At 36.3% G+C, this 19315-nt stretch overlaps 9 protein-coding genes across 9 annotated transcripts; 3 read left to right on the top strand and 6 right to left on the bottom strand. All coding sequences in view use genetic code 12, as the record gives it.

The window, feature by feature from the left end:
- Nucleotides 1–183: 183 nt before the first annotated feature.
- On the top strand, nucleotides 184–942 carry DASC09_032450 (uncharacterized protein; the record flags this gene model as incomplete). The annotated part of the gene is made up of 2 exons (XM_064996844.1): nucleotides 184–250; nucleotides 311–942. The coding sequence occupies 2 exons, from the start codon at nucleotides 184–186 to the stop codon at nucleotides 940–942; spliced, it is 699 nt and encodes a 232-aa protein (XP_064852916.1).
- Nucleotides 943–1984: 1042 nt separating this feature from the next.
- Nucleotides 1985–3049, bottom strand: SYN8 (syntaxin; the record flags this gene model as incomplete). The annotated part of the gene is made up of 1 exon (XM_064996843.1): nucleotides 1985–3049. The coding sequence occupies one exon, from the start codon at nucleotides 3047–3049 to the stop codon at nucleotides 1985–1987; it is 1065 nt and encodes a 354-aa protein (XP_064852915.1).
- Nucleotides 3050–5030: 1981 nt separating this feature from the next.
- Nucleotides 5031–6233, bottom strand: RPT6 (proteasome regulatory particle base subunit RPT6; the record flags this gene model as incomplete). Its single annotated transcript, XM_064996842.1, has 1 exon — nucleotides 5031–6233. The coding sequence occupies one exon, from the start codon at nucleotides 6231–6233 to the stop codon at nucleotides 5031–5033; it is 1203 nt and encodes a 400-aa protein (XP_064852914.1).
- A 549-nt stretch (nucleotides 6234–6782) lies between these two features.
- TOM22 (Tom22p) lies at nucleotides 6783–7280 on the bottom strand (the record flags this gene model as incomplete). The annotated part of the gene is made up of 1 exon (XM_064996841.1): nucleotides 6783–7280. The coding sequence occupies one exon, from the start codon at nucleotides 7278–7280 to the stop codon at nucleotides 6783–6785; it is 498 nt and encodes a 165-aa protein (XP_064852913.1).
- Nucleotides 7281–7915: 635 nt separating this feature from the next.
- Nucleotides 7916–9541, bottom strand: DASC09_032410 (uncharacterized protein; the record flags this gene model as incomplete). The annotated part of the gene is made up of 1 exon (XM_064996840.1): nucleotides 7916–9541. The coding sequence occupies one exon, from the start codon at nucleotides 9539–9541 to the stop codon at nucleotides 7916–7918; it is 1626 nt and encodes a 541-aa protein (XP_064852912.1).
- A 1279-nt stretch (nucleotides 9542–10820) lies between these two features.
- ADE8 (phosphoribosylglycinamide formyltransferase) lies at nucleotides 10821–11543 on the top strand (the record flags this gene model as incomplete). The annotated part of the gene is made up of 1 exon (XM_064996839.1): nucleotides 10821–11543. One exon carries the CDS (start codon nucleotides 10821–10823, stop codon nucleotides 11541–11543), a length of 723 nt encoding a protein of 240 aa, XP_064852911.1.
- A 281-nt stretch (nucleotides 11544–11824) lies between these two features.
- Nucleotides 11825–12899, bottom strand: PUP1 (proteasome core particle subunit beta 2; the record flags this gene model as incomplete). The annotated part of the gene is made up of 2 exons (XM_064996838.1): nucleotides 11825–12496; nucleotides 12648–12899. The coding sequence occupies 2 exons, from the start codon at nucleotides 12897–12899 to the stop codon at nucleotides 11825–11827; spliced, it is 924 nt and encodes a 307-aa protein (XP_064852910.1).
- Nucleotides 12900–13016: 117 nt separating this feature from the next.
- Nucleotides 13017–17471, top strand: TRS120 (TRAPPII-specific subunit TRS120; the record flags this gene model as incomplete). The annotated part of the gene is made up of 1 exon (XM_064996837.1): nucleotides 13017–17471. The coding sequence occupies one exon, from the start codon at nucleotides 13017–13019 to the stop codon at nucleotides 17469–17471; it is 4455 nt and encodes a 1484-aa protein (XP_064852909.1).
- A 454-nt stretch (nucleotides 17472–17925) lies between these two features.
- On the bottom strand, nucleotides 17926–19047 carry DASC09_032370 (CAP domain-containing protein; the record flags this gene model as incomplete). The annotated part of the gene is made up of 1 exon (XM_064996836.1): nucleotides 17926–19047. One exon carries the CDS (start codon nucleotides 19045–19047, stop codon nucleotides 17926–17928), a length of 1122 nt encoding a protein of 373 aa, XP_064852908.1.
- Nucleotides 19048–19315: the final 268 nt, after the last annotated feature.

Genomic DNA, 19315 nt, shown 5'->3' with positions numbered 1-19315 from the left:
GAAAATTTTTTTACTTTTTTTTTTTTTTTTTTTACTTTTTTTTTTTCATTTTTTTTTTTTTTACTTTTTTTCCTTTATTATTTTTTTCTTCTTCTTCGCCACTGAAGGTACCAAAACCACTGGAAGAACAGAAATCATCAACTATCCGCCACCTAATTAATCACAAGAACTCATATTAAAGCCATGCTCGATATCAAAACTAAAACTTTGCCTGGTGATCTCCTCCAGAAGTCAAAGCAGAGTCTGCCAGGTACGTTCTCTTTTATCAATATCTACATATATTAGCTAGTAATACTAACATCTCAAACAGTGCTCATTGCCAGATACAACTTGGACTCCTTTAAGTCATTTAATTTCCAGGACGACATTGAGTTTTGTCCAGTTGCTCACAACACCGCTTCTGACTTTTTGGACTCGTCATCGACCAGATCTTCGACTCCAATCTCCGCTAACTCATCTTTCTCCACTACCCCAGAAAAAAACTACGACTCTTTTGCCAGTTTGCGTAACAACCCAGAAAAGCTGTACTTGTCTCCAATCACCAAAGTTTCCAAATTATCTACTCCAATGAAAAACACTACTACTACCGCCACCCAAGGATACCCACCACAATACTCCCCGCAACATTTCTTCAACAATAATATCATCACCTCAAATGACTACCATGTTTCTACTCATCATTTGAATCAGGCCTCAATGAACAACAACAACAACAACAACAACAACAACAACAACAAAAACAATATTCATCAATATCAATCTAGAAACTTGAAATCAAACTCCCTTTCTTTCAACCCTTCTTCTAATAATGTGTTTTCTGGAAACCAAATGTACGGCCACGGTTACAACAATAACAACAAGAAAAGATTTGACTTCAACAATAATCATATGGTTAGATCAGTCAACAACCACAACAACTATAGAAACAACCGTTTGTACTGATGTTTTTTCCTTTCTGATTATTGGGGGAATACAAAAAAAAGGCACATTGATTCAAGCATTCTCATATCTCTTTCTACGCAATTTGGAAATACTTCGTTCTCTGGATATGCTTTTTTTAATTTTATTTTGTTGTCTTTGGGGTGGGGAAACACAAAAGTATCATTCATATTTTCTTGTTCTGTTAATTTTCTTCTTTAATGTGCTATAAAAGTTAGTCTGTGTTTGCTGTTTTATTCTTTTCTTTTTGCTTCTTTCTTGTGACATTCCTCTAATTATCATTTTCTTGGATTCTGCAAAACTTGTTTTTATGTTTGTTTGTTTGCTTGTTTTGTTTTTTTTTTCTTTTTGTTTCTCCCTCTCTCTCTCTCTCTCTCTCTCCCTCTCTCTTGTTGATTGGTGGATCTGATGTGATAGCAAGGGATAATATTTTCTCTGTTTTTTTTTGTCTGTTTGATTATTTGGGCTGCGATTATTATGATATGATTATGAAATATTACTTATTCTTTTTTTGATACCTGCTTCATAAAATATGGAAATTGTTTTGTTTAATTTAATTTTGTCACCTTTTTTTTTTAGTTTGGCTTTACAAAGGTGAAGATAGAAAACCCCCAAGGGGGCTCAGTTTTGTTATATTGTGACCTATCTCTTTTGTTTCATTTGCCACTATATTATTCATTCATCGTGTGTGTGTTTTTTTATTGGTTTGTGTTTTTTCATTTATGATTTCAATGAAAATATTTGAATTCTTCTACATTATGTCTTATAATTATACTGTGTCTTTTATTATTAATTACTACTATATTATTCTTTTGTCCTTTTTTTTTTATTTATTAAAATGTTTAATCTATATATACGCATCTTCACAATTGTTTTACTAAATGAAACACTTCGTTATAATTTTTATTATTTATAACTATTTATTCCCTAATCCAATTAATTTTTTTTTTCCAAAGCAATGCTAGTAAAATCTAAAAATTTACTCTTCCAAAAAACAAACACAATAATGACCAAATAATAGCAATAATAAGACAATGATTCACTCTCACAAAATAACAACCAAAACAAATAAAATAAGCGCCAATACGGTGATGATAAAACAATGACCATGTTCCTTCATCTTTACATTAACTTTATGCAAATTCTTCCTGGCGTCATGCAATCGTCTCTCAGAGGTATTCATTTGTGCCTCGAGATCATCAAGAATCACCATTTGGTCGTCCAATTCGCCGTTTATTGAAAGCCCCATTTCTCGCTGGCGGCGGATCGATTGGCTTAAGGAATCCAAAGCATCGTCTTGCTGCAATAAACTCTGTTGTTGCTGGATAAGCATTTGATGGTTAGATGGTGTACTAGCATTATCATCATCGTTATTGTTATTATTATCATTGGATATCGATGATGGATTGTTATTGTCAGAATAGGGACGGAATAATGATGCTTTCATCTGATCATGTTGATGGGCCGACAAATCCTGAGCATCTGATACAGTGGTTGCTGTTGATACATGCACTGAACCAATCGACGAATTCAACATATTCAAATCATCATCATCATCATCATCATCATCCTTATACGGTTGTTTGTGAAGATCTGATGAAGAAGCTGGTTGTTCTTCTTCAATTAGATTATCCTTAAACCTCACAGTTTTCACCACAGGAGCCACTTCTGGTAATTGTTTTTTAATGAATCGATAATCATCGATATTTATTATCCTCTCCCCATGGTTATGCCCATGGTTGATCTCTTCTTTTTCAAACGAAAACTCGATATTATCCAAAAGTTTATCATACTGTGAAACTCTGTTATTGAAATCCATGGTTAACTGATTAACGGTTGCCATTAGATTACTATTGTTGTACGTATCAAGCTTTTTTGATCCATTATGATATTGCAGCTTTTTACCATTACTGGTGATTAAATCGATCAAATCATCCTCGAAATACGTTAGTTTTTTAACAATTTTGTTCAAACCACTCGTCAACTCTTGGTCATCCCCTATAGACGGTTTGATATCCAACTGTATCATTCTCTTCCGTTCTTCAAGAATAGAATATGATCTCTCGATCAACAGTGATAGCTCTGATAGTTTATGCGATATATTAGACATTATGTGGTACTCTTATCAAGAAAAGAGAATAAATATTATATTTGATTGAAATATAGGGGTCCACGAATCCCGAGAAGATCAATTCTTGTTCTTCTTTGTTTGTTTAATTATGGTAATATATCTATAGGAATTTACCTCTTTCTCCTGATTTTGATGTTATCGGTTCATTTATTTTTATTTTATTTTTTTTTTTTTGTGGACCCCCGTGATGAAGAATGACGTTGAAGTTACAATATTTGTGAGAGGCTCCTCATATCATTGAGCAGTATTATTAATAGTACTATAATTTCGGGCAAAAATGATAAGAAGGTGTATTAAATTTTAAATGATTCTAAATCTTGAATATTGTTGCCGATATTTGATCTTTAATAATATAATGCGACTGTTCATGGCATCATTTTTACAAAAACCACACGTACAAAGATATCTTTGATAATTGGTTCAAGAAATTCAGAAATATTTGTAGTTATTTAAGAGAATGATAAGAGGAATCCACAATAAATACGTAACAACTCTTGTCTGATTTCCGTTGATGGTTTGAATTGGATTTTGCGAGTTGTACATCTTTCCTTTGCATATCATACTGTTACCTTCCCTGTAATATTAACTTGATTTTTTATTAAAATAATATGTAACGAATAGGCTGTTTAGTACCTCTTTAAATAGATAATTAATATAGAATATTGGTTATAAGATAAGGAATGAGATAAGGAATAAGGTAGAATGAGATCGTGGATAAGATAAGAGATCAGGAGATAGATATAATTATAGAATAGATCTGATAAGAAGTAATTAATTCAGTAAAGGATGAACAATACTGGCGATATAGATTACATTCCCCAAAATATATTGAATAATAAAATTGATTAGTAGTTTCTACCACTCTTTATTTAATTTTCCCTCAAGCAAAACGTCAATGAAAACAATAATCATAAACAATCATCGAAGAAAAAGGCACTGTGATTTGAGACACCTAGGAATTTTTTTAGTCTAACGATACTTAATACAAGTGCGAAATTAAATGATCTGGATAGGTTCCGCTAATATGAATCTCTTGTGTCCAATCCAATGGCCATCAAAACTCAAGAAAAATTAACAAGAACAAAACCAGGAAATCAACGCAAATAAATGACGATGAATAGAAAACCAACAAAAAATAAAGCATTCTTATTGAATTTATCATATAGTAATAAATACATAGTTTATATTTAGAATACACAAATATTAACAAATAGGGATACTGAGCTATTGGTTATAATAGGATGATCTTTGTCAGGTAGTTGATCCAGGGCGAGAGAGTAGATGATCTGTTCAATGACATGGTATGGCAAGTTCAAGTAGAATAAAATAGAAATAGAAATAGAAAGTAAAAACTCATCCTAAAAAAATCAAATATAGTCAAATAAAACCAAATAGAGTGTGTTCAGTAATCGAGGGTAAACAATAAATTGAAAAATAATATGTAAAAAACATAATAAAAAAAAAAAAAATCATGATAATGGGCTTCTTAATGAGAAACTGTTAATTATCATAATGAAATAACTAAAATAACCGTGCAAATTATGTAAATAGAAGGTGAAACAAAGAATGTGTATATACCAGCGCGGCGGGTTTTATAATGATTCACTGGATAAGAAAGTGTGGAAGCGCATTTGGAAACAAAGTGGCCGCGTGGTCTAGTGGTATGATTCTCGCTTTGGGTAGCGAACTCGAGTTGAAACTCGAGTACAACATACACATGTATGCGAGAGGTCCAGGGTTCAATTCCCTGCTCGGCCCTTAATTTTTTGCAACTATTATTTCAGCTTCGATTTTTTTATTACCTTGACTTTTTTTATATCATATTAAAACAGGAATGATTGATTGTCACCAATCGAACAGATCATGATCGGAGTACAAAAAAAAGCGATCAAAAATGAAGAAATACTATATTGCTAAAGAAAAATATAAGGTGATAGTGTAATAATACAAAAACCAAAAACTACTTGAATAATTTAGCCAATGAGACGGCAGTATTATCATCATGTCTTGCCATAACTTTAGCCACAGCTAATTCAAAATCTTCTTGAGTAACATGGATTCTTCTTTCTCTAAGAGCGTACATACCGGCTTCGGTACAAACACCCTTAACATCAGCACCAGAACAACCATTCATTCTTTCCGCAATCTTTCTCAAGTTTATTCCCCTGGTCAAATTCATTGATCTTGAGTGAATTTTCAAAATATCAGTTCTGGCAGTGACGGTCGGTGGAGGGAATTCGATTTTTCTATCGATTCTACCAGGACGCAACAACGCTGGATCCAAAATATCCAATCTATTGGTGGCCATTATTATCTTGATGTTTTTTGACGATTCAAACCCATCCAATTGATTAAGCAATTCCAACATAGTTCTTTGGACTTCGGAATCACCACCCCCTGAGCCACCGCCTTCGACTCTTGATGAACCGATAGAATCGATTTCATCCATAAAGATAATGGATGGCGCGTGTTCTCTGGCCATTATAAATAACTCTCTAACCATTCTGGACCCTTCACCAATGTATTTTTGCACCAATTCCGAACCACTTACTCTGATAAATTTACATTCGGTGTGATGGGCGACGGCTCTCGCCAACAAAGTCTTACCAGTTCCTGGTGGCCCGTACAAGATCACACCTTTTGGTTGTTGGATACCCAAAGAGTCAAACAATTCCGGATGCTTCACTGGCAATTCAATAACTTCTTTGATTTCTTTGATTTGCTTGTCCAAACCACCAATCATGTCATAGGTGGAATCTGGGACTTTTTCCACCATCATTAATGACACCAATGGATCGACTTTATTTGGTAAAATTTGATGTAAAGTGTACGAATCTGATTTAAGACAAACTCTCAAAGATGGCTTGATATCCTTGATATTTATGGTGCTAGAGATATTGACGACGTATTTGCCTTCTGGATGGATCTTTACCAAAACTTGGTTAGATGACATGACTTTCACAACTTCACCGACGTACGAGCTTGGTTCTTGCAATAACTTCAATTCATCTTTCAAAGATCTGACAGTCGTATTAAGAATGTTTCTTTCGGCCTCCAATCTGCGTAAATTGTGTGTCTTTTGCTCGATCTTCAACTGAGTATCTTGGATCTTTTGGACGAAGAATGGCTTGATACCACCATAATGAGTTGTCGCTGTTGCCATCCTGGTTGTATGTAATATTTGTTATTTGTCTGAATCGCCGACAGTACCTTCTCTATCAATTGTGAAAAGCTTTTATAAAAAGAAAAGAAAAAAACAATGAGAATAAAATATCGATGGTCCCAAAACAATCTGTTTGAGAAACCTATCAACTGGATTTGCCATCCACATTCAGTTTGTTGGTGATTTTTTCCAATGAACCTCTTGTAGGGGCTCATGTCCAGAGAAACCCATACACGTGACTGAATTCGAATTCCGCTCTTTCTCTTGACCATTTGCACATACACAAAGATTTCCAAATATAACTAGGATAGATACAATATATTCGCAATATATACAGAACAAGTCATTAATTTTGTCATAACAAAATCATTATGATGGAGGGATGGTGGGAAATAATGATGATAATAATAATAAGAAGAAAAAGAATAATTTAATGATAAAAACAAGCATGGTCAACCAAAACAAAAATTAGAACACTAGAAAGAGAGAGAGAGAGAGAGAGAGAGAGAGAGAGAGAGAGAGAGAAAAGGGTGAGGAAATGAGAGTATTCTAAGCCTTAGTTTCTTTAGGTTGTTCAAAAGCACCTTCTGAGCCTGGTGCAAGAACGCTAGCACTTTCTTGTTGTAATTTCATTTCGTTTTCCATTTCAACTAATTGGTGTTCTGATAGCAAAGCCAAGGAGGTTGGGATAGCCAACAATAAGGCACTGGAGGTGGCAATCCACAAGAAGTTTCCGACATTGAGGAAACTGCTAGAAGCAAAAGATTTGATGCTGCTGCCGGCGTCGCTGATGAATGATCTTTGGGTTGGAGGGATGATTTCTCTCAAGGCAACAATTCTTTCATAAAGAGTTTCCTCATTAAGGTCTTCTTCTTCATCATCGTCATCACTGTCGGAGTCAGAAGTGTCTTCATAATCTTCGTCGTTTTCTTCAACTTCGGCAGTCTTTGGAGTTTCTTCGCTGGTGGTGGAGGTAGCGGCACTGGTGGCTTCAGTGGCGGCAGCGGCAGCGGAGGCATCGTCATCAACTTGAGTTAATTTGACCATTTTTAAATATTATGTGGTTTTTTCTTTGGTGTGGTGGGATATTCTAATATGATGTATATATTATTACCTGACTGACTATTGGGGATGGCATTTTTTTTTTCTTGTAATTTTTCAACGTAAATTTTTGCACTTTTTCTGGTGAAGGGTACCCTGATTTACACCGTGGGGACGGGCCAATTGAGCATCCCGATGGGGCAAAATGACAAGAAGACCCCTCGATTGTTAGTTAGAGCATGCTACTTGAAGAATAAAACAAGAGATGATAAGGAATAACGATTAATTATGGAATTAGTAGGAAAAAAAAAAAGAAGCTATAAAAGTATATAAGAAATGGATATAATAATAAGACAATACTAAAGAATTATAGTGTTTTAGAAGAGCAAGAAATAAAAAAATAATGATAGAAACAACATAAACAAAAGAGTTTAGTGAAGTAGATGGAATTAAAGGATGGAAATAAAATATAAAATAAAAATAAATAAATAGTTGTAGAAGGCAAAAAAAAATATCAATTGTAATGACAATCAATGCATAAGTGAGAATATACACGACTGAGGAACGAGCAATCTTCTGACCAGCAGAAGATCTTTTACTCTATCAAAGAAGGCATTATTAGATCAGAAAAAGCAATGCGATCACACAGTTTCAGTAAAGAAAGTTGCTTCCGATGGCTTTCTTTCTCTTTCTTGTTCTTCTTCATCTTCATCTTCATCATCATCATCACCAGATTCAAAATCAAATTGTGATTCCCTCTTCTTGGATAAGTTGGATTGTGGACTGTCAGAAACATCCTTTATGGTGGTAATGCTTTCTTTTCTTTCGTCCTCTTCAGTAGCAGGCTCCAATGGCTCAGATACTGATTGTCCTGGGTTATTCAATAGCACCAACTTTGGTTTGCCGGCTTTAGCGGTCAACAATTCAGTAGCGAAATTATTGTACTTGTTAGGGAAGTTCTGATCCTGTTCAAAACTGGCTGCATCACTGTCAATACCACTTGGGACAGAAGTACTAGTAGTAGTAATGGTTGCAGGACTTTCAGAGTTGGTTCTTGGTTGCATCATTGGACTTAATTTTTCTGTATTGGAGGCAGCTGGCACGGCAGCAGCAACAGCATCAGCATCAGCAGCACTGAATCTTCCCTCATAATCAGAAGAGGTGGAGGAATCAAGCTTTCTGTCACCATATAATTCGTCATCAGATTCATGAGCTTCAGAAGAGTTTTGGGAAGTAACATTTTCAGCAAAGGTTGTTTGCTTTGGGGACATGGTTCTCATGGTTTGATTGTTGAGTGAAGGGCTCACTTCCTTGAGAGAAGATCTGTATGAGCTGATAGATGATCTGTCAGAACCGTTAGTGGAAGAAGAGGAAGAGCTAGCATGTGATAATCTGTTACCTGTAGCATCAGTAACTACCACATCGGCGGCACCACCAACAACATCATCGTATCTGTCATCATCACCACCATCAAGAGTAGAGAAAGTACTTATATTATCACCGTCATTAGAGTATTGCTCTTGGATTTCTTTCAATTTCTCAGACAAAGAAGCAAAGCTTCCGGTAACGGTACTAGCATTATCATTAATTGGACTTTCAATTCTTTCCATATCATCATTGCCATGGTAATCATCACCCAAAACTTCAATGGCAGCTACACCAGATACACCAGCACCAATAGCACCAGTAGCAGCACCAGGACCTAAGGATCTGGAATTAGAATAATTAGGAACCCCAGCGACCTCTTTGATGGTGATATCTTTCTCATCATCGAGCTTGGCTTTTCTTCTTTGAGCCCAACAAAGGAACATAAGAACTGCGGCCAAAAGACCCAAAAACCCAACAATCCCACAAACCACACCGACAACAATCTTGGCTCTACGGGAATCCTTGCTATTTTGCTCTTGTGATTCAGCGGTATTTTTGGTGCTAGAATCAGAAGTGGCAGATGAAGTTGAAGTTGAAGAAGTAGTAGATGAAGATGAAGATGAAGTTGAAGTTGAAGTCCAAGACGTCGCAGTAGTTAAAGTAGTATCCCAAGTTGGAGTGGTGTCATAGGTTGATGCAGTAGCCCATGTATTATCCCAAGTGTTCCAATTGATGGTGGTTAAGGTAGCTTTGTTCCACTGATCGGTACCTGTTGTAAGGTACGCAGGCAAAGTGGTAGCACCATAATCTGCTGCATTAATATAATATCTCTTATCATGCTTCTCCGCAGAAACTGGAGAATAGGCGAGTAATAACACCAAACAAAGGGCTTTGATCATAATTCAGCTTTCAAGGAGTTTTTTTCCTGTTTTTGTTTTTTTGATGATGTGTGAGGGAACTTGATTGATTGATTGATTGAATGTGTGACTATTTGATTAAAACGAATGAATGTCTTAGATCTCCTTGTGTTTGACGGAAGTAAAGAATGAACAGGAGGTCTGTGAGGGTGTAGTATATCGATATAATATTGATCACACTAAAAGGCACACAAATATCGGGAGAATTCTGAAGAGCGAAAAAAAGTGGCGGGAGGATGTTATGTATTATACCTTATTTTTCTTTTTTTTTCCCTCCTCACCTTCAATTCCCAAAGCACTCAAATATGCTGGTATTTTTATGGCCTTTCCTAAGCCATTGAATCCATAAACTTCCATTTTGAGAGCACGAGGAATGCCATGCATGCCGAAGTGGTATGCGCAGCGAATGAATGCCATCATCACCATCAACAGTGTTTTCCACCGTAGATTATAAGTTTTTGTGTTGAATATTATGTATCAGTCGATATAATAAATGATAGCATTGTGTATATAGAAACCTTATAGAATTATCGACCACCCTATTCTCTCTGTTTTCTTCTTTTTGGTGCGTCCAAAGCGTCAAGAAAAATATCTGATGTTCGGCAATCACCATCAAAGACCCACAGATCAGTGGGCATGCCAAAGGGCAACAAACTTGATTACCACATATTATTAGCGAGAATTAGACCAAAAACTGAAAAAATATAATATTCTGGCAGATCAAACCAAAAGGCTTTATGAGTAAAATGCTAAAAGGAAAGCTCTTTTTTATTTTTTTTTCTTCAATATTTAGCAGGCTTCCTGAAATGGAAACGCTCGGCTTTTGATATCTTTCATTCATTAGATTAGGAAATCAAAGGAGAATTTTCAGGAATTTCCACCGGGGAATACCAAAAAGCTTGTGACCAAGAGCAATTCTTCTACTTTAGATATATGATGTACTTTCGTCAAGCTTGCTAAATAAACTCATTACATTACCGCATATTTGGTAACACATTTCAAATTGAAGGAGCCTCGAAAGACCAACAGAGTGGAAAAACACACCAAGGAATATTCTTAACGGTTCTTTCAGTCTCTAATTTCCCAAGAACACTGTTTCCTGAATTTTATCAATCGTTGATCGAAGAAGAAGCTACACAAATCATGTGCATAACTTTTTATTTTTTTTCATGAAATTTTTTTAGATGAAGCGAAATATTGAGTCACTTCCTAACTGAAGGCATCGCTCTCATTATTATTGTCATTATCACTATTCTCTAATATGGCAACCTCAGAAGCTTTAGCTAACATAACCGTGTTGATTTCCGGAAATGGCTCGAACTTGCAAGCTCTTATCGATGCTATCGCCGAGGGCACTATTAAAGCCAAGATATCATTAGTTATTTCATCTTCACCAACCGCCTACGGTCTTGAAAGAGCCGCAAAGGCCAACATCCCTACAAAAATACATACTTTGAAATCGTACTATCTGTCGATTCCAGCCGACGTTTCTCCAGAAGAAAAAAAGAAGCAGCGTGCCAAGGCCAGAGAGGTGTTTAACCAAGATCTTTTGAATATTATTTTGTTCGGAGACAAATATGCCTCCCAGGAATCAGTGGCTGCTACTCCATTCTCATCAGGACACAAATCACCAGGCTTGATCGTTTGTGCCGGGTGGATGTTGATTTTGTCCAAGGATTTCCTTGTAAATTTGCATCCTTACAACATCCCTATCATCAACTTGCACCCAGCTTTACCGGGGCAATTCGAAGGGATCAATGCCATTGAAAGATCATGGAAGGCTGCCCAGGATGGAGAAGTGGATAAGACCGGTATAATGATACATAAAGTAATTCCTGAAGTTGACAAGGGTGAGCCATTACTTGTCAAGGAATTAAGTGTCATTAAAGGAGAAACATTGGAGGAATATGAAGCCAGAGTACACGCCGCTGAACACGATGGTATTGTTGAAGGAACAGTATTAGCTCTTAAAACTTTGATATGATATACGTTGGTTAATTTTATACAATTTTTATACAGTCTTTATTTGTTTTTAAATTTGTAAACTGTAGTCGACGCCCACTTCTCTGCTTGTGAACTTACCAGTTCATGGCAACTGATATTATTACAAAGCCCCCACAACAATTACACAGCTACCTGCAATAAGATGATTCCTTTTTTTTTTTTTTTGTTAATTCCTTTGAAAAATTTATATTAATAAAGAGACATAAACCAATAATACTTGATAAAATAATAGAAAACAAAAATACAATTTACCTTCCATCTTTAAGCGTCTACCTCCATTGGAACGGGAATCTCAGTTTCCTCCACATCAACAAGATTGTAAATACTTTCCCTCAAAATGGCAGTAGTGCCTTTCTTGAACTTATAGCTCTTTGCCTTTTGTTCTCTGATGTTTGGTGTTATGTAATTTCTCAACAATTGTGCATCTTTGCCAACTTCCATGACACAAACATCTACGTTAGAACCAGAACCCAAATCGTTCCAAATACCAGCTTCAATGGCGTCGGCACACAATTTGATACACTCTTCTTTGGTCATATTTTCTTTCCATTGAGTTTCCATAACCGACATGGCGGCCAAAGAACCAGAACCCAAAGTTTGGTAAGGACCAACATCCGTTGACCCGTGGGCGTGGATAGAAAACAAGTGAGCTCCAGTTGGATCAACACCGGCAACAATCAAATAGGCACCAATGTGGCCCTGGTATTTAAATAAATGTTGTTTCAATAACGTGAGAGAAGCTATCACTCTTGGTTCACGATTGGTATAAAGTGAATGAAGCTCCAAATTCGAGCCTATTAATTGTGTCACCATCTCAGTGTCAGCGGCAGTACCGGCACCAGCACACCATATCTTTGGAGAAAGCTTGTGCAATTTCTCACAGTTCTTGTCAGCAACAATTGGACCAGCAGTAGCTCTGGTATCTGCAGCAATCTATAATAACGAACAGTTAGTATCAAAAAGAGAAAAACAAGCAAAAGAATAACCAATTTCCATTTTTCTCTTTCCATGAGCCACTGTCATTGAATTTTCAACTAAAAATACATTTTGAAAGGATCACTCTGATTGTCAAGCCGATACTTACCACAACGCCACCGTTGAACTTGCAACCAACAATTGTGGTACCTGTGGAGGTAGCCTTAGGCATGGCCACCCCTTTGGAGGCAATGTATTGATTTCTTTGGAAGTTGTCGAAGCTTAATCCAGCCATCTTTATATGTGATAAATAACAATCTATTCTCACCGGGATCCTCCATGGTCTGCTGCTGTTAGAAGACGGCAAATTGGTGATTTTCAAGGTCAATGGGAAAACCTTCTGCACGGGCTGCGCAACCATTTTTTCACCAAAAAAAAAAAAAAGTGATGATCCGAACAGCCTGTTAATTAATTGTATTTGATCTCAAACGACAAAAGAAAGGAATTCTCCCCTCGGCGATTACAGCAACAATAAGAGATGGTGATGGATCCATATTCCTATACATCTCCGGCAAGGGTAAAGAGTCTTTTCTTGCCTCTTGCCGACATGCCAAATGATCAATTTTTGGCATGTTTTGAGAACTTTAAGGATAAGCACCAAGTCAGATTAGTAGATGTCACTCCAAGAAGCGAAGCAAATACCGTCAACAAGTTCAGTCCTCAAGGATTTCCTCTTGGGAGTGTTTTATATGATCATCAGCTAGCACAGATCGATAATCAGGAAATATTCTTGCAAGATTTTGAACCATTCAGAAAGATATTTGTGGTGGTGGGTTTCATCAAATATTCCGATGGCTTAACGTTAAGCAAATTGAATTTACACTTGAAGAATTTGAAGAAAGTGTTTAAATACTCCATTGTTCACAATATTGTGGTGTTTGACTCCGAAAATAAAGATTTGATCAATCCAGAAGCAAATAATATTTTCCACATCCAGAAATCTTCCAACAATAATGCTTCAGAATACCCTATAATGTGCGATATCACTTCCAATTTCCTTAATGCGTTGAACTCTTACGCCCAATCTTTCCAACACGTCACTTTAAGATCACCTGGGTCTATCAATTCTAATGATGTCTTGAAGATCACTATCACCGATCACACCAGCGCTTATGAGAATACCGAAATCTCTACCACTGATGCCGTGAAAAAATCATCGGGATCAAAGGGTACCGAGAAAATTAAGGATACAAAGAATAAAGGTAGACACATAAAAATATTAGGTAACTTTTATTTACTAGCAGGGAGATATAGTGATGCTCTCAGAGAGTTTGGTGATGCTATATTATTATTGAAGTCTTCAAGTGATTATTTATGGTTGGCAAGTTGTCTCGAGTACATTGGTATTTGCTTGACCTTATTGACACATCTTAATGTTCCATATCAATTACCCCAATCATTGTTGAAGTTTATAAATTCTAAGGAAAAAAACTCTTCTTCCAAAAACACTCCTGATGCTTCGCCAAGAAATTCTTTATCAAGATCTAGCACCATGAATAACATTAGTGGTCAGGCCAATTCCCAGACCAATACCGGTTCAAGTTCTAATTTGGGCGGGTCCAAGTTAGTTTCAATCGATAAATTGAATCTTCAAATTCCAGAAATCATTGACCAATTGACCAACAAATTACTATTTTATTACTCTTTGACTTTCACCAATCATGAAGATTATGTTCCCCAGATAGTTTACTGTGAAACTATCATAAGATTTCTTAAATTCATGACAATAATACATGTTGGTAATGGTTTTAATTCTTATGTTATTGATCATATTGTTATGGGCACTCCTATTCCTGAAAAGAAGATTAACGAATTTTTCTTTTCCAAAATGGACATTTTTACATTTTCCAATAAATTATTCAAGGTTCAATTAAAGAATATGAGTTTGAATTCCCAATGCAAAATATACTGTTCATTGGCGAGTGTCTATGATGATTTGGAACTTTATAGAAAGAAAACGTTTATTCTCCGAACATTATTTTTGAAATTGATCCCTGAATTGACTAAGAGCCAAGCTGTCAGTGAATCTAGAAATACCGAAGATCAAGATGAAGACGATGAATTGATCTCCAGATCAGCAGAAATTTTTGAAAAAAATCAACAGCTACAAACCCAAGTGGAATTGAACACTAAATTATTGAACGATGTTGACTCAGGATCATCAGCCGGTAGAAACAACAATGAACTGCTTCATAAGTTGTTAAACAATCTATTATTAATTTATGGAATTGGAAGCTCCCCAAAGAATTCTACTAACAACTTCAAAAGGGCCCCATGGTTCCAAATTCATAAATCAGTGTTGAATTTGTGTATTGATATTTGTAAATCAATAATTGATTTTAGAGGAATTGTTTTCTTTTCTAGCATATTATTATCAAAGTATATCAATGCATTGACCAAACAAGAGCAAATTTCATTGTTTTCATTAATCGGAGAAACTCAACAAAAGGCCAAGAATGTCAATCAAGTGATACCATGCTATTATTGGGATCCATTCTTGGTGAGAGATATCACCTTATTGAATGAATTTGATGAAACTTTGATGCCTATTAAATTAAAGGAGCTACCAGCCGGAAGCAATACTACCATTGAAACTGATAAGAAGCCATTGGGCAAAGAATCATCCTCCGTGACCAATGTTGATAAAGTCATGAGCAGTGCAGTGATTTATAACCCATTTGAAGAAAATAAAAGAAATCGGGCCAAACTACAAAGAAAAAGCTCAAAAAGATTGTCTTCCTCTGGGCTTGGTTTGAAACCAAAAAGCAGAAGGGCGAGTAAAGTGATTGATGTGGACGCTGATACAAGCATTGCCAGTCTTACTGGCTCCATCAAAGAAGAGAATGAGGAAGGAGGAGATTACGAAGAAGATGGTACGGCCACTACAAGCAATGATGGTGATAACGTTGATAGTGATGAAGAAGAAGAATATGAGGATGTGGTAGAGGACAACTTTGATGACGAAGGAATTGTTCTTGTTCAAGATGAAATTTTTACAGTTTTGGTTAAGGTTCAAAATCCCTTTGAATTTGACATTGAGCTAAGTGAAATTGCAATTAAAGCCAACGAAGAACTTGAGTTAGAGACTTTGGTGAATAACAACCAAAACCAATTCACAATCAATGCTGATTCTGTCACCACTTTGAGAATTGCTGTTAGACCATTGAATTATGGTGAATTGAAAATCATTGGTGCTGAAATGAAGGTCAATAATTGTGAGCGTCAACTATTCAAAATCATTCATAAAGAAAAATATGAAGTGTTGGAAAAAATCAAAAAAGTTGGTATTGAGGCAAATTTACCGTCGAATAAATCTAAACTTTCACCATTATCGAATAACACCGGTGTCAATGGCGATGAATCAAGTGCGAAAATTGCTAACCGTGTTGAGTTCAAGAACTTGAATTTGGTGGTTATCACCCCACAACCGATCTTGTCACTCATTGATTTATCATTGAATAATGGATGGATTATGTTGTTAGAAGGTGAAAAATCCTCATTCAAGATTGTATTGAAAAATTTGTCAAACATTAAAATCAATTATTTGGCATTTAGCTTCCTTGATTCCACAATCGAACCATTAACCAAAGCTTTGCAATCCAAGGATTTACCGATCAATGAAATTTATGAAATTGAATACTATTTATTGAAGCGGAAGCCTTTGAAGATCCAAAAATCGGAGATCAACAAGTTGAAGTTCATTAAGCCTTTGGACTACTTGAATTTGAACTTTGACATAAGAGGTAAACGTGGTATGCGTGATGCCCATATTATTTTGGACTATGGGAATCAACATAGCGTTGATCCAAATAATAAGGATGTTTCGGAAGATGAAAAGAGTGCGCAACAATTCTCTAATTTTTTCAGAAGAATTAGTATTCCTATCAGTGTCACGGTTTCTCCAAGTATTGAATTGGCAGGTTGTGATTTGATTCCATTATTCAATAATGTTAAGGAATTAAATGAGGACAAAATTAATGTGATTCAGAGTGAACTGAGCAAGGCTGTACAAAATATGAAAGAATTTGCATTAGAACAAAAGAATATTTGGGCATATTTGAATAAGAAAACCAATAACAAAGTCAGTGATTATTGTTTATTGGTTGTTGACTTGCGTAACTCTTGGAATCAAAAATTCAAAGTGACATTAAAGTCCAGTGATTTTGTGTTAGATGAGGCTGATGATAAAGGAATGGGGGCTTCCAATGATGATGATGATGATGATTTCTACAGTATCAGTGAAACCATTGCCCCAGGACACACTGAAAGATTCATTTTGCCAATTAAGCGGATTGAGTTTTCCAATGAATATTTGGAAAGATCTATTCCTAGTTTGAGAAACAAGCAATTTATTGTTCAAGATAATAAGTACACCAAGGAAGAATTCAAGTACATCCGTGAAGCCTTCTGGTACAGAAAGGAATTACTTAGACACATCAAGGGTGACTGGGTGGAAGAAGGAAGTAAACGTCAAGGTGACATTGAATTACGAGGCATTAGATTGTCGCAACGGATGGTGAGTGTTCTTAGAATTGAGAAAATTGGGATCGAAATGCAAATTTTGAACGATCATCAAAACATCAAGAACAATGGTCTTTATTGGGAAGTGTCGACTGAGCAATTCGCGACGATCAGAACTAAGATTATTAACCGTAGCAATTATGTGTTGCAAGGTTTCATTCGCCATGTTCCAATTCTGAACAACCACGGACCAATAGACCGGAAAATCTTGTACAATGGGGTTCTTCAGCTCAATATTGGCCAAGAGGGAATCTTACCTGGTGAAAGTAAAGACTTTGACTTGGGGGTGGTCATCTTGGATAAGGGTGAATACGAATGGGGTGCAATTTTCGATGAACAAATATTTGATTCCAATAATAGTGTGGATTTACAACATACCCAAAGAGAACCATTGTTCATTAGAGCTGTATAAAAAAAAAGATTTTTTATTTCATGAGATAGTGGGGACTCCCATACTTTTATCTTTTTATTTTTTCTTGTTATTTGCTGAACTTGTTTTTTTTTTGTATCTTTCAGTTCTCTTAAATATCATTCTAGGCATCGTTTTTTATTTTTTTTATTTCCATGTTTTGTTATGCTCATTGATGTTCCATCAATATATCTGTTCCAGTTTCCATGCCTGTTTTTAGTTAAAGAAGCTGCTGCATGAGTGGGTGGCCACGGAACAACAACATGCATGAGGAAATTTACTTTTCCAACGCGTGCACGCACACGCGCTATAATAAGCATATTTTCTACAAAATAGGAGGAAAACCAATTGAAGATAGAGATAAATCATTCATATATGCGTTTAATATGTTTATATGCTTTAATTAACTCATCTTAAAAAAAAAAAAAGAAAGAAAAAAAAGCCTCGAGGAGACCAATCATAAAAGAGCAGGAACTTCTTCGGTCCAATCTTCACCAATGACGTTACCTGCAGTGTAGTAAGAGCAAATAACATAATAGCCAAAGGAGGTGCCGCACTTCTTGTAACCGCAACCCAAATCAGTGGTATCTTTCCAAACAACTTGGGAGAAATGACCAGTGGATTCACTGAAACCATCGGTACCAGCGGTAGCGAAATCATAGTCCTTGATTTCCGCGTACCAGGCATCAACCACCGCAAAGGAAGAAGCGTAACCGGAAGCCAAGTTCTCACCGTATGGACCACCACTATGGACTAAAGAACCATCGGATGGACAGGTGTATTCATCAGCATAGTTTTGGGCATAAGTGGCGAGGGTGTCGTTCCAAGTGAGATCAGGGACACCATGCAAGGCACGCTTGGCGTTGTGTTCATAAAGAATGTCCTTGTTGAAAGATGACCCGTAATCGTTGGAAGTGGTATCGACGGTGACGGAGCTGGTGGCAGACGAAGATGAGCTGGTGGTGGATTCAGTAGATGTAGTTGAAACAGTAGAGGAAGAAGAGGAAGAGGAAGAAGAGGAAGCGCTGGTGGTGGTAGTGGTTTCTGCAGATGAAGAAGTTGAAACATAGCTAGAAGAGAAGCTGGTTGGCTCAACGGTAGAGGCAGATGTGATCTCAGTGGAGAAGGAGGAAGAAACAGAAGTAGCAGTAGAAAAAGTGGTGGCATCAGAAGAAGAAGAAGAAGAAGAAGAGGTGGCATCAGAAGAGGAAATAGTAGCAGAAGAGGAAATAGTAGAAGAAGAAGAAGAAGTGGCATCAGAAGAGGAAGTAAAAGTACTAGAAGACAATTCCACAGTGCTAGAAGGTTCAAGAATTGAGGTAGCATCAGTGGTGGTAGAAGTAGAAGTGGTGAACGAAGAAGCACTACCATAAGTAGTGGTGAAGAAAGAAGAGTGGGTACCGACGGCTTCAGTGGCAGTGGTTTGAGGTCCCTTCTTGATGTAATAGGTGACCTCCTCGTCGTAAACGACTTGGACAACTGCACCATTGACGATATCATTACGTTTGACATGACGATGATGCAAGACAGAGCCCATGGAAGTGGAGGCCAAGATGGATAAAATAATAGAGAACTTCATTTTTCAATTTTTTTTTTTTAATTTCGATTCAGTTTTCAAGTGGAACAGATAAAATATAGGTGGTATAGTATGGTACAAAAGTGGTAGGGGTATAGTAAGAAAGGGTTGGTAACTAAAGTTTGTAAGGAATGACTATAAGTTAGTTAATGTAGTATTTGCTGGTCAAGGAGTGACGAAAGTTGGATTGATTGTGTCTACAGATCGGAAACAGAAATGAAATGAAAAGCTGGAAGAAATTGGAGAAAAGTTTGTGGTTTATATACTATTA

Source organism: Saccharomycopsis crataegensis, assembly GCF_037102585.1.
Source record: "Saccharomycopsis crataegensis DNA, jcf7180000000084, whole genome shotgun sequence".
Lineage (NCBI taxonomy): Eukaryota > Fungi > Ascomycota > Saccharomycetes > Ascoideales > Saccharomycopsidaceae > Saccharomycopsis > Saccharomycopsis crataegensis.
Note: the sequence above shows the minus strand (reverse complement) of the source record. Positions and strands in the feature narration are given on the sequence as shown.